Below are 14,301 nucleotides of genomic sequence, written 5' to 3'. Positions count from 1 at the left end.
ACATAAAATACTAATATTAGACCAAATCCAAGCAATACAGGACAAAACACGAATTGAGAAGCTTTAACACAAAGGCAGAAAAAGAAATAACAATAACTTGGACATCGATTCACATCACTTTGATATATTCAGCCACAAATCCATAGATCTACATGATGTCATAGAGATTGACATTAAAGAAACAATAATGTATAGAACTCTGACACTGATAAAAGGCTATTTCATCATGCCTGATGTTGTCAATTGACGGTCCACACACAATGAAAAGTGTAGCAGCAGCGAGCAGACGCTCGCTTGGCAACAATAACTTCTCTGCTCGCTGCTGCGAGCGCTTGAGTGAGCAGAGCAGGGCTCGCTGCTCTGCTGGCTCGAGCAGAGAAGCAAGCGAGCAGACGCTCGCTGCTCTGCTCGCTTGAGCGTGAGCAGCAGCAAGCGATGCTAGCCTCACCTGTCCAAGGCAAAAGAAGATTTAAAGAGACACATCACAGAATTCCACTCGATCCCAGAAAAGATGTAACCTTGGAAGTTGGACAGTAGTTTCAAATCGGGTATCGAGCTTTGGTTCAATGGCTCCTCGTCGTACAAAGGCCGTTTGGGAAACCTCAGCTACGGTGAGAGATCAATGAGACATCGAGATGGAGGAATTCAGAAATCAAGTGCAGTAGCTTCAAAAACGTTTGGAGCTCTATGAGGCTCTAGAGCGCAACCAACCGCATCGTGCCTCTGAAGATGAAGAATCGGTATGCTCGCTTGCTCTGCTCGCTCGAGCGTGAGCAGCAGCCAGCGAGCAGACGCTCGCTGCTTTGCTCGCTCAAGCGTGAGCAGCAGTGAGCAAGCTGCTCATCTGGGCGAGCGTAAGCCTGTTGGTACACATCTCGAGCGAGCAGACGAGCTGTTGCCGCAGATCTGGGCGAGCAACGCTCGCCCAGATCTGTGAGACTCGCTCGAGCAAGCGTCTCGCAGATCTGGGCAAGCACTGGCTCGAGCGAGCCCTCACACTCGAGCTCCGACCAGCCATCGCCCGGATCTGCGAGGGGTGGCTCGCCAAGTGAAGACAATCGGTGAAGGAGGAGGGTGACCGAGGTTTACTGGTGAAGGAGCTTGATGGGTTTGTTGGCGCCGGAGAGGATGACGGTGGAGAAGGCGGATGCTCTCGAGACAGAGGCCGTTGTCGGCGCCGGAGAAGACGATGGACTTCTCTGCTCGCAGGAGGAAACGCTCGTCGCTCGTCGCAGGAGGAGACGCTCGTTGCAGGAGGAGAGAGGCGGTGTTCGAAGGGAGCAAGAAATAGAAAAGGAACAAGATTTTGTTCTTTTTTTGTTCCTCAAATGTGTTTCAGAAATAAGAAACACAAATTTTATGTTTCTTATTTCTGTTTCTTTTTTGTTCCTGGGAACAAAAGAACAAAAAAGGAACAGAAACGCACCCAAACAAACAGAGCCTAAGCCACCTCCTTGAATTATGTTTGTGTTTTCCGGATGCCCTTTCAAATGGTTAGAATTGAAAATGGAACAAGCCTCCATAGAGAATTTTTTGTGCTTGCCTCAAAAGGCAGGTTGGTTTTTATTTTTATTTATTTATTTTAGGAAAAGCAAGGGCACCTTACGACCCAGTTTCTAGAAAATTGTTTGGCATTTTTTAGAAACTTCATGCCTCCCTTCAACTTTTTGTTGACTATTGCTTTGCTTCGCTGCCATAAAGTATGCACATGCGAGGGTTTCCTTGGTGTTTCCTTTTTACCCTTTTCGAGTGCATTATTGTCCTTCTCAGGTTCGCATCGAAGTACTGTGCCGGATAACGGTTGACACATCAAGCAAGCTACTCTATGCATAGAAATTTTACAAATAATTTCTAAAATATGTGTCATAGGGTGACACATTTACCTCAAATCTTTTTTTTTCCTGGCATAAAAAATCCTAAAGTTTTTTTTTTGCAACACCATATTTTTGAGGTAAATCTGTTACATATATACAAGTTCAAAATTTTAAGTGTCATAAGAAAAATTTTTGGGATAAATATAATGTGTTAAATAAATATAAATTTGGAATTTTTGATGTCATAAAAAATTTAAAATAAATATATCGCAGTAGTAGGCATAGTTTAGAATTTTTTGTACACAAGTTTAAAGTTATATTAGCAAAATTAAAAAAAAAATAGTACTTAATTAATATTTGTACAATAAAGTTTATTACTCATTTGATAATTATCTCTCCTAACGTAGGTGGATTTGGTTAGGTGCTGTAGGAATAGTACTTTAAGATCAATTCCGTGTCCTAGACATTTTTTTTTTCCTTAGCAACTATTATTTTGCCGCAAATACTTTTTGTTCTCGACAAGAAACAATTTGAGAAAATTCAATTATCTAAAATGAAACACCGGCGGGCCCATGCCCGTACATACAGCTGGAAGGCACTCTCAGATCGCTTGGAAGACTTAAAAGTCTTCGAGCTTCCTTTCCTCGCACAGCCACCAACAAACACTTCTTTGAGGGCTAGTTCTTCGCAAACCCAGCGATCAACGTCCCCCTGTCGTCCTGAGCGACTCCGGCAACTGACCCCTCCGAGAAATCGACTAGCCAGGACCAGGAGCCATCGATATTCATCTTCACGAAGCCCTTTCCCGGCAGCAGTGACCATGAACACGGTACGATTCTCTTCTGACTTGTTCTGGATCTGCCTTGAAGAGTTCGGTTTCATGAAAACCTTGCTCAGAATGAGTGCGGTGTCCACGATCGAGGACGGATCTGGTCGTCGGGACTGATATACCAATTTGTATTTTTGTTGCGTTCCTTCCTGTATAATTGGACCAAAGTCTCCCTGATCAGCTTCTTAACAAGAATAGACAAGTGGATTTATGAGAATATCGCAGGGTAATCTCAACCTTTCCAAAAATTTGACTTACAAATGATATGGATCATTGGGAGTTTGAATATAATACGGTCATTTGCATATTTGCTTCTTTTTTGTTATTCTGTAACTGAATTTAAATTATAGTCTGCGATAGTATTTTTTATGCTTTTCTCTGATCATTGGTAACCTCACTCATGATATATTTGCGCGATATGTTTGTGGTTGAGACCTTCAATCAGCCAAGGGCGAAGGCCTACCTTGTTCACCCACGACGGAGAGAGGGAGAGAGCTACTACAGCTAAAGTTTAAAATGGGGATCTCAGAGGCAGGAACATCATCAGGAAGCGTGTATCAAGTGTTTTTGAGCTTCAGGGGACCTGACACTCGTCATGGATTTACCGACTTCCTCTACCATAGCTTGATTGATGCTGGTATCTACGTCTTTCGAGATGATGAAGAGCTCCGTGTTGGTGAAAAAATTGATGGAGCACTCCAGAGAGCGATTGACGACTCAAGGATCTATATCCCCATCTTCTCTCGAACCTACACTTCGAGCCACTGGTGTCTTCGTGAGCTCAGGCAAATTGTGGATAACACCTCTAAGTCGAATGGGAATAAAGAGATCCTACATATTTTCTTTGACGTGGAACCTGATGATGTCAAGCTGAAAACCCCATTGTATGAGGCTGCTATTCTCAATTTGGAGTGTGAGAAGAAGTTGAGCATTGAACAAGTAGATTCTTGGAGAGAGGCTTTGAAGGAGGTTGGTGCAATAAAGGGGTGGGAAGCCAAGAAATACAATGGGTGAGCTTCCCTAATATTTTTTCTTGTTTGCAAAAACTAAGTAAATAATTCTTAGAACGAAGGAATATATTAGATGCGGGTAGGAGGAGATATTTCAAAAACATAAAATTCATGCTAGAGCTATTACAATTGTTAGTGTTCTTGATTTCACTAGAAGCGCTATCATATGTCTAATTTTAATGAAGAACTAAAAATAGAAATGGAAGTTCATTCTATTAGGGAAAGAATAACTTGAGCATCGAAGAAGTAGATTCTTGGAGAAAGGCTTTGACGGAGGTTGACGCAATAAAGGGATGGGAAGATAGGCGATAGGTGAGCTTGCTGCATTCTAAGATCCTTATTTTCCCTAATTTCTTTTTCCTGGTTGCAAAAAATAAGTAAATAATTCATAGAAAGAAGGAACATACTAAATGTAGGAGAAGAGAATCCAAAAACATAAGAATCATGCTAGAGCTACTAAAATTGTTAGTGTTCTTGATTTCACTAGAAGCGCTATCATATGTCTATTTTTAATGAAGAAATAAAAATAGAAACGAACACTCATTTTTTCCTTTCTTTGATGGTCTGTATGAATTTTGTTTCCTTTTTCACCTCTGTCATTTAGTAAGCAACTCTTAGTAAAATTCTAATGCTTCTAGAACTACTGCTCAAAACTTAGTAATATAGATATATCACAACATTTGAGGTGGGACTTCCACTAGTAATACTAAATGGTATGCGTGTAAAATAAAATGTGAAACTATGGGTGACAAAGTGGAATAAATGGATACCATGCACGTTCCTATCTAATAATTTGATCTTTCAATTACTACATCAGACATTTCTTCTCCTGAACATATAATGTCTCACTTCTAAGGTTGTCACATGAATATAACTGATAAAATGCTAATTCGCGATGCATAAATAGTTGTACATTCATCTTGCACAAAGAAGATTAACATAATTTGAGGATTGCTAATCACATGTTGGGATCGTCAATTTTCGTCATGACACAATGCAACTCGTGGCACCTAGCAATGTGAATGAAAAGTGCCTTTGAAAGTGATGTAGATTCATATTTTTTATGGTAACATAGAATTAGCTAGAAAAATCAAGTCTGAAATTCTTGACGGTCAATTCCATCATTCTTGTCAAAATGTTTGTTTTATGCATGCTTGGTGTTATTTTGGAATTTTACAAGATCGAGTACACATAAGGTTTGCACAACACATCGAATTACAAATGTTAAGTTATCATAAGTGATAACTAAGAAAACCTTACATTCAGTACAAAATTTGAGAAGAAATGTATTGATTGTTGATATCCTATTAGTTATCGAATTATTGTACAATTAAGCAGATGCAATTGAATAACATCAACTGCTAGAAAACGAACAAAATAAAAAGAAGATTTTGTCGAAGTTTGATGGAATTGTATCACGTATGAAATTTAGATTTTTTTTTTTTTTAATTCCCTGCAACTTTTCCCTATTGAAATGGTTTTCCTTCATGACAGCCAAGGGGAACTCATTAAGTTGGTCGTTGAAGAGGTTGTGAAGAAGTTGAAGACAAAGCAAAAGTCTGTGACTGAACATTTAATTGGAATCAATGATCAAGTGGTAGCAGTAAAAAAATTGTTAGACGTAAGCTCTGGAGGTGGACGGCTCATTCAAATTCATGGCATGGGGGGTATCGGTAAGACAACTCTCGCCAAGGTCTTGTTCAATCAACTTTCTACCCACTTTGGAAAGTGTTGTTGCTTTCTTGAAGATGTTCGAGAAAAATCATCAAGAACTGATGGCTTGGTTGAATTGCAAAAGAAGTTATTATCTGAAATAGGAAATGCCACAGGAACAGGAAGCATTGATGCAACTGACTATGGAATGAAGAGGATCGAAGAAACACTTCGCCTTAAGAAGGTCTTCATTGTACTGGATGATGTTGATAAAAGTGAACAAGTGGAGAACTTAGTTGGAAAAGGTACTTTGTGTTCAGGGTCTAGAGTACTGATTACTACTAGAAACGAGGATGTGTTGCAAATCGCTAAACCAGAGTACGATATATTACCTTATGAAATGAAGGTGATGAGTAGTGATCATGCGCTTCAGCTCTTCAGCAGACATGCATTTAACAAGGACTCTCCTCCATATGATCGTGATGATATTTCAAAGGAAATTGTATCTGCTACCGGAAGCCTTCCTTTGACTATTGCAGTAATTGGTTCACTTCTAAACCATGAAACACAAGACCTATGGAAAGAAACATTGGATGATTTACGCAAAGCACCTCCAGAGGGTGTTTTCGAAAAGTTGAGGATTAGCTATAATGCATTGACTCTTAGGCAGCAACAAATTTTTTTGGATATTGCATGCTTTTTCATTGGTGAGACAATGACAAACCCAATTTATATGTGGATAGATTGTGGTTTTTCCCCATTCCGTGGAATTGAGGTCCTCAAAAACAAGTCCTTGATAAAGATTGGAAATGACAATGAGTTTTTGATGCACGATCAACTTAGAGATCTTGGAAGGGAAATTGTTCGTCAAGAAAATCAAACAATTCCTGGAGGGCGTAGTAGGTTATGGATTCGAGATGAAGTCCTCATTACAATGAAGATAGAGGAGGTGGGACACTTCATGAGAGAACTAATAGATTCTCTTTTTGCTTCTTGGTTTTAATACTTTTCCTCAATAAAATGGAATGCTGAATGCTACTCCTTTCTTGTTCTCGTTTGTAGATGAAGAAAGTTCAAGCGATGGAAGTAACTCACACAAGTATCAAAAGTGAAGAGATTGGAAGGTTTAAAGAACTAAGGTTCCTTAGATTAGATGATGGAACCTTTGATGGCGATCTAATGGATTGTTTTCCTGAACTAAAATGGATTTATTTGAGTGATTCTTCGTTTTCAGAGTGTAAGCTGACCAATATGTGCTTAAAGAATGTGGTTGTCCTTGAATTTTCAAGCGTTCCCAGTATAGACGATCAGAAATTATTTCAGTTTATAAAGGTGCGTCATATGTTTATTTCCTTTCTTTGTCCTTAAAATGAACGTTTGAACTGCTCTTCCATTGGATAATGCATTCACTTTTTACAGGGGGCAATAAAATTGAAAGTTCTTAGTCTTGCTAATTGTCATGGCATAACCAGAACACCAGACCTATATGAATGCTCAAAATTAGAGAGGCTGACTTTTTTGGCTTGCGACGGCTTAACGAAGATTGATGGCTCTATTGGGAAGTTAAAGTATCTGAAAGATTTAAAGTTTGATCTTTGCAATCGCCTTGAAGGTTTGCCTGAAAAAATGGGGGACCTACGGAATCTAGAGCACTTCTCTTTACAATATTGTCGTGTAATGAAGGAATTACCGGATTTCATATTTAAGTGGAAATCATTACGGGAGTTGCAGCTTTCAATTGCACGTCCAATGGAGTTACTGGGTGCCATCGGAAAGTTTGAGAATTTGAAAGCGCTTCAGGTTGAAGGAAATTTGAAAAGTCAACTCCCTTATGAAATTGGCTTGCTTCTGCGGCTTCAAATACTGGAGTTAAAAGGGTTTGATGAAATCCGAGAGTTGCCGGACCTCTCAAACTTGACTAATTTGGTTAGGTTGAAACTAAGTGACGGCTCCAAAATTGACGGACAAGATAGAACTTATACTGGTGATTTAGAGTGGATCAGGGGGTTATCCAAACTAAAAAAATTAAGCTTGTGTCTCCTCCATGTCCCTGCTCCCACTGAGTTGGCTTCTCTTACTCGGCTTGACAAACTCCGTTTGTGTGGATTGAACTTACAACCCCTCAAGCAACTTCCCTCTTCTCTATTAGAGCTAACCCTTGATAATTTCAATTCAATCACGTTTCTCTCCTCCCACTTAGAGAATTTGTCAAAATTAAGGCTCATTTGCTCTCAAATGCAAGAGATAATACTCGATGGGCTTCAGCTTCCAAATTTAATGAAGCTTCGTATTCTTGACTGTGGACCCCTCGAGAGATTCATGCTATCCAGCATGACGAAGCTAGAAAAGGTCACTGTGGACGACTGCCCAAAATTAGATGAGATCCACATCGCTGGGGTGCTGGAATCGTTGCACACATTGGATATATGTAATTGGAAGTCCTTCAGAAGGTTCGTGTATGTTGACAGACATTGGGAATCTTCCCATGAATCTTCACTAGTCCTTGCATCGAGAGTCTTCAATAAGTTGTGGAGACTCTGCATACAGTTTTGCGATAAGATACTCGGTATTCAAGTTGTTGGTATGTCAGAATCGTTGCAAGACTTGACAGTTTCTGGTTATCATTTGCAAAGTCTTGGTGGTTTGTCAGAATTAAAGAACCTCGAGTGCTTGTGCATAGAGTCCAACCCTGAGCTACGAATTGTCGAGGGCCTCAACAAGTTGGAGTTTTTGAAGCTCTTATACCTTCGTGACTGCCCATTGTTGGAAAGTCCGATTGATGTATCAACCACTGAATTGCCAAATGATTGCTACTTAAGGATTGCCAGTTGCCCGAAATTACTTGGGTTTAAGCAAGGATTCGAAGGCTCCGTCCAAGATTTCAAGCAATATAAGGTGAGTCAGCAAAACCATTCAGAAACATAAATTCAACTATAAGGAGATTTATAATAATTGTGGAAAATAAAAAAAGAAACAATCATACAATAAGTCTCGGTCTCACTTACTTTAAAAACCAGTAGACGCATGTGATGTTTTCTCTCTCTGCGTTTTTTTGGCTTTTCCTTTTTTTTCTGTATACGAGAAAGTTACATAGTTGCAGTAAGAGGTTCAGATTTTATCACAAATATTTGGAAAAACTTCATTTTATAGGAGATATATATATTATAGCTTATAGCCTATTATTTAAAATTCTCTCAATTTATAAGAAACAATTGGTTTTACTTAGCATTTTTTCTACGTAATATACTGCACTTTCTTTTTCTCCATTTCTTCCTTAGTACCAATCATTATGACAATGACTTTAATGATCTGCAACATTTATAGTGTAGATAGAACATTAAAGAGATAAATACATTAGAAGTCCTAAAACTTACAAAAATTACAATTGAATCATAAAACTTGTTAATTTAGTATAATGGAGTCTTTTTGTTAACTTCTTATAATTTGACTAATGAAGAATGTTGTTTATTCTTTTCACACTCCTACGTGGCATAGAGCTTCAAGCCTTCAATCAAAATGTTTGTGTGCAAAGACTTCTGCCCTTTTAAGGTTTGCCCCAAATTTCCAAGCCCTGACTGAGTATTCTTCTCAAGTTCTCCTCACTTCTTCATCAGTCTTTCTCGCCCATAGTGTACTTCTTGTTCATGGAGTCCGCTTCTCATTCATCGATCCTCCTCTTGTTCATCTGAGTGTCCTTTTTCTTCTTCGCTGAATCCCCAAATTTCATCTTTGTTCGAGCGCAATGACGTCGAGTCCTTGCGCAAGAGCTCGATGTGGCCGACGGCGACGTCAGGTCCTCTTTGTCCAAAGCCGGGCGGCGTGAATGAGGGTGTTATAAGTCACTACATCGAGCTTAATCTCCTTTCTTGTACTCTGCTTTCATTTCGAAGGACGTATAGGAACTCATTTGAGTTGTTTTCTCTTGTGGATTGAATAGGTCTGAAGTTTGGGAATGATGTCAATGGGTATATGCCCAAACGCAGGATGTTGTTGCGATCTACTAATCTTAGCAAAATAAGAGATAGGATCGTCCAAAACAAAACAAAAAAAGGACACAGATTGTTCGCATGCTTTTGTTTCGGTTGATTAAGGTGGGAGCAACTATATTTAATGCTCAATTTCGCGGTTCTCTGCTTCGGAAACATGCTAAAAGGATTGGGGATTTGGCTTGAATATCATGCATAACGCCCATAAAAATTTCTTGAAACTCAATTTCAAATTATTATGAATCCATCTTTTGGCCTGTGGAGTCAAAATAAAGGTGTCATCTTTACTTGATGTGCTATTTGTTCACTTAGAATCTCCAGAATATCCAAAGAATGTATGATTTCTTTAATATTGTATTTGGGATATTTTCAATTTAGAGCTTGAACTGGCCTACATGATTTGACGATTCAAAGTGCTATCTATTTTTGGAGTGCCGATTTTCAAGGACAATCTGGTATGAGATGCCAAAGCTTTTACTAGTACAGCACCATTTGTGTTATGGGTAAGAAAAGCATGTTTTCAGCATTAGATGGTGTCTTAGGGATGACGGTATTCGTTTTTCTTCTTTCATGTTGCCAGATTTCTTGCTTTGAGCCTTTCGGGCAATAAAACAAGAACCTGCATAAAATGCATTTGTTTGTCAGTCTTAAAATTGGTCTGGTCAATTTGTCAAATCTAATTGGAGTAGGGCCAACATGTGGTAATTAGGTGTCCTTCCTCTAGTGAGGCCACAAAAATGGTGATATACAATGCCCTGGGTTTGTTAATGTCTCTAGTTTTTGCAGGAGGAAGAGATTGTACCAGCTGCATTAGCAGACCCATTGGTTGGGCACCAATTGATGGTTTCAAATGCAGAGAGCAGTGCACAACTGCAAATGCGCATACCGGGAGAGATGAATGAACTCCCGTCTCCATTTGAGGTAAATTCACGTCGGTAGACTAGCTATATGTCTGAAGTTTGAACACTCGGTTTGGTTGCATTCGTTGTGGACTGTACTGAAGTTTAAATACTTGTGTTATTAGTATTCCTCCTGGCAGCGAAGATGGTGGAATATGCTTGGTTTATCAGTGGGACCGTACTAAGGTTTAAATACTTGGTTTATCAGAGGTCACCAGGGTTTCAGTTGCTTGAAGATCAGAGAGAAGTTTCAGTTTTTATCACAACTGGTTGGAAAAACTTCATATCGTAGGAGATATATAAAAAGAATAGGTTAGATCCTATTTTTTAAAATGTTTTCTGGTTTTATATGAAACGAATGGTTTTACTTGGTATATTTTCTACATAATATATTCCACTTTTTTGCCCATTTCTTACTTAGTACTAGTCATTATGAAGATGATTTCCACGAGTTGCGATATTTACAGTGAAGGTAAAACGTTAAAAGGGTAAGAGCACCATTAGAATATTAAAGGGGTAGGTGCATCATAAGTTCAAGAACTGGTTGAGAAAGTGCAATTGAGTACTGAAATTTGTCAAGTTGGTGCAACCGATTCCTTTTGTTAACTCCGTTTAATTTACCTAACAGAAAATGCTGACGGCGCTTGCTTTTTTTTTTTTTTTTTTTTCATTTCACTCTCTACGTGGTGTAGAGCTTAAAAGAAAAGGTTTGTGAGCAAAAATGTCTCCGTTTAAGGTTTGTCCCAAATTTCCAAGCCCTAATTGAGTTTTCTTCTCCCTTTTTTTTTACCTCTCCTAGCTGAGTTTTCTTCTCTTGTTTTCTTCACTTCTCCTAATTTGTGGAGCGTCCTTCTCAAGTTCTCCTCACCTCTTCATTGGTCTTTCTCGTCCATGCCTCCATGGTGTACCTCTTTTTCGTGAAGTCTGCTTCTTGTTCATCCATCCTTCTATTCTTCATTTGAGTGTCCTTTGTCAAATCCCCAAGTTTCCTCTTTGTTCGAGCGCGATGACGTCGAGTCCTCACGCAAGAGCTCTATGAGGCTGACGGCAACGTTGTCTGCTTGAACAAAGGTTTTACAAGGCACTACATCAAGCTTAATCCCCTTTCTTGTATTTTGTTTTCGTTCGATGGCGGTATGTTAACTCATTTGAGGTGTTTTCTCTTGTGGATATAATAGGTCTGAAGTTTGGGAGTGATGTCAATGAGTATATGCACAAACACAGGAAGTTGTTGCGATCTTACTAGTCTCAGCAAAATAAGAGATAGGATTATCCAAAACAAAACAGAAAAAGGACACGGAGGGTTAATCAACAACTATGCTTAATGCTCAATTTTGCGGTTCCCTACTTGGGAAAAATGCTTTAAAAAATTGGGAATTTGGCTTGATTATCATGCACGTTGCCCCTCCAAAATTTTCTGAAAAGTCAATTTCAAATTATTATGAATCCATCTTTTGGACTGGGGAGTCAAAACAAAGGTGTCATCTTTACTTAAATTGATTTATTCACATAGAATCTCCAGAATATCCAATAAATATATGGTTTCTTTAATATTGTATTTGGGACGATCTAATGTGCTATCTATTTTTGCTGCGGTGGCAGCAGCAGCAGTTGCGGCGGCAGCTGGAGCGGTGGCGGCAGCAACGGCAGTGGCAGCGGCAGCGGTGGCCGCAGCAGCTGCAGCAGCGGCAGCGGTGGCCGCAACAGCTACAGCAGCGGCAGCTGCAGCTGCGGCTGCGGCGGCGACGGCGGGGCAGTGGTGGCATCTGCCGCTGTGGTAGCTGTGGCAGCGGTGACAACGATAGCTGCGACAGGCAACGACTGGTCTTGCAGAACTCGACGGCGGGCAGCAGTTGGTCTTGTAGAACTCGTTGGGGAGCTTGAGCTTTAGCAGCAACTTGTCGCTCTCGAGGGAGGAATAGGAGATGTCGAGGTTTGCTCTGTCCACTTTTAGGGTCAAGGAGGAGATGGATAGGAAGAAGGTGGTCTATGACTGCATCCTCTCCCACCAGGTTCGGATCAAGGAAGAGACCAAACGCTTGGCCACCATTCGCAACGTATGCAACATGAAATCCATGTTGGAGGTTTGTTTGTCAAAACAAATTGAGTGTTTTTTCCTTGACCCACATAGGAAAAGTGAGAGGGAGTGGGTCAATTTAAAAGTGTGAGATTTCCTTTTTGAACTTAAAGGAATGATTGGGTGGGGCTAGACCCCACCATACCCGCGTGTGGGTGCGCTATTATTTGGCGCACTTAGCGGTTTTATTAGCACTAATCCCTTTGTTATTTATTTTATTTTATTTTTTATGTTATTAATTTTTAATCAATTCAAATGTTGCTTTTTATTTTGAGAATTTTCAGAAATGAAATATAAAATGAAAATTCGAAATTTTATTTATTTAAAAAAATTAATTAAAAATTATAATTCCGAATTTTGTTTGTCTTTTCAAGACAACTTTTGAAAATTACTTATTCGGTTTGCAACTTTTCCCGAAGGGTTGCAATTGTTCGATTTTCAACTTCTTCCGAAGAGTCGCATTTGTTTATCCGAACAATTTTTCTAAAGGATGTGTTTGTTCATTTTTTGACAATTTTCACGAAAAGTTGCAAGACTATTTTATATATATGCTCGTTATTTTTCGGAAAAATGAGAGTGATCATTTTCATCTTTTTCGAGTTTTCTGTCTGAAAAAAAAAAAGACTACGGCCATTCTTTTAATTGTTTCCTAGAGACCCTGGAGAAATACTAGAATTGCTATATAATATTCTCATCCGAGACTTTGTTGTATTCTGGAGGATTTTTGCCGGTGACCATTGTCGCAACTCGATCTCGCCGCCCTCGAAATGTCCAAGGTGGGAAAGGTCAGGTTTAGGGATACTTTGATCACGAGAGTTTCCTCACGAGATCGCGAGCTCTCCCAAGCTCGTATCCCGCGCGACAACGGATTTATTTATACGATCTAGGTATTTAACAACCTAAAAAATAGATAGCAGTTGCCACTAGCCTCATTTTGGGGGTCGGCTAGAAACCCAATCGAGGGTTGGGAGTGTTCCCTCGATTCCTACGTAACTAGATATCTAGGTTCGGGGACTTGGGTTACGTTAATATTGTTATTAGCGCCCTTTCGGTACCTAATAGTATGTTGTGTTTTTTCTAACATGTTCATGCATTTCTTTTTATATTTTCAGGATCGTCAATTCTATATTAAATGATCATACATCGTGGATTACTTTCATTTTATTTTATTCCTAAGAAATGAAAGGAAAACAAACAATGAAAATGAAATTGCAAGGCATGAAGTAAATAATCAAGAAAAGCAGTTAAACTTAATCATGTAATTCTAAAAATATAAAAAAGAAAACAATTGGGAAAGAAAGGAAACCCGCAACTCGTCGGGTTTTATACAATGCATGGAACCCGAGACATATGTCGGGAAAACAAATAGTACATGACAACGGTCGGAGTGGACATCGACCTCCACCATCTTCACGCAAAGGTCCATCTTTGGGGCCCTAATCTAAACTTAATCTAAGAAATCTGGATGACTAGATGCATACAAATGAAAGAAACAATCATCACGTATCAAAACAATCAAAAGCAAGACATTTTTTTATGCTCACAAATGGTGACTAAAGTCACGAAGTCCCTAAGTCAAGTTCTATGCGGCATCCCAAAGGCTAAAAATTATCCTACATTGCACCTAAGTCATTCATCTAATGATCACATGCGAAGTGTATAACATGACAAGTATTCAAGCCATATGAACTCGGTTCTCAATTAATCAAACAAATGAGTGAGCTGATGAATGATCATTTACTAAACATATACATCATTGAACATGTTCGTGCAACATATATATTCATGAAGAACAAGGCAGTTAGTATGCAATTCATGTGATACCCAAAAGTCACAACTTCGGGAAATCATGTCAAGTTATAAAGAAAGACTAAACAACCTTGATGCAAAGCATTTTTTTTCACAAAGGTATCATATGAACTATTAAAATTGTGAACAAGTTCAAAAAATAGCGTCAAGAAATCAAAATTCTAAAACATCTTGCAAATTTAAGAAGGTCGACAAGAATAGCGAATCATGCTTTCATTTCTACA

General features: G+C 39.1%; 1 protein-coding gene across 6 annotated transcripts; it reads left to right on the top strand.

Moving 5' to 3' along the window:
• The first annotated feature begins 2,451 nt into the window (after positions 1-2,451).
• Positions 2,452-12,486, top strand: LOC104425571 (disease resistance protein RPV1-like). Of its 6 annotated transcripts, none has more exons than XM_039304705.1 (7): positions 2,452-2,643; positions 3,089-3,653; positions 5,148-6,255; positions 6,369-6,638; positions 6,726-8,201; positions 10,079-10,213; positions 11,797-12,486. In XM_039304705.1, exons 2-7 carry the CDS (start codon positions 3,160-3,162, stop codon positions 12,073-12,075), a joined length of 3,762 nt encoding a protein of 1,253 aa, XP_039160639.1. In that variant the 5' UTR covers positions 2,452-2,643; positions 3,089-3,159; the 3' UTR covers positions 12,076-12,486. The 6 variants fall into 6 exon arrangements, 5 of the variants coding, with proteins under 5 accessions (XP_039160639.1, XP_039160637.1, XP_039160638.1 ...); XM_039304703.1 differs by having other exon boundaries at positions 11,794-12,486; XM_039304704.1 differs by having other exon boundaries at positions 3,077-3,653; positions 11,794-12,486.
• Positions 12,487-14,301: the final 1,815 nt, after the last annotated feature.

Source organism: Eucalyptus grandis, chromosome 11 (assembly GCF_016545825.1).
Source record: "Eucalyptus grandis isolate ANBG69807.140 chromosome 11, ASM1654582v1, whole genome shotgun sequence".
Lineage (NCBI taxonomy): Eukaryota > Viridiplantae > Streptophyta > Magnoliopsida > Myrtales > Myrtaceae > Eucalyptus > Eucalyptus grandis.
Note: the sequence above shows the minus strand (reverse complement) of the source record. Positions and strands in the feature narration are given on the sequence as shown.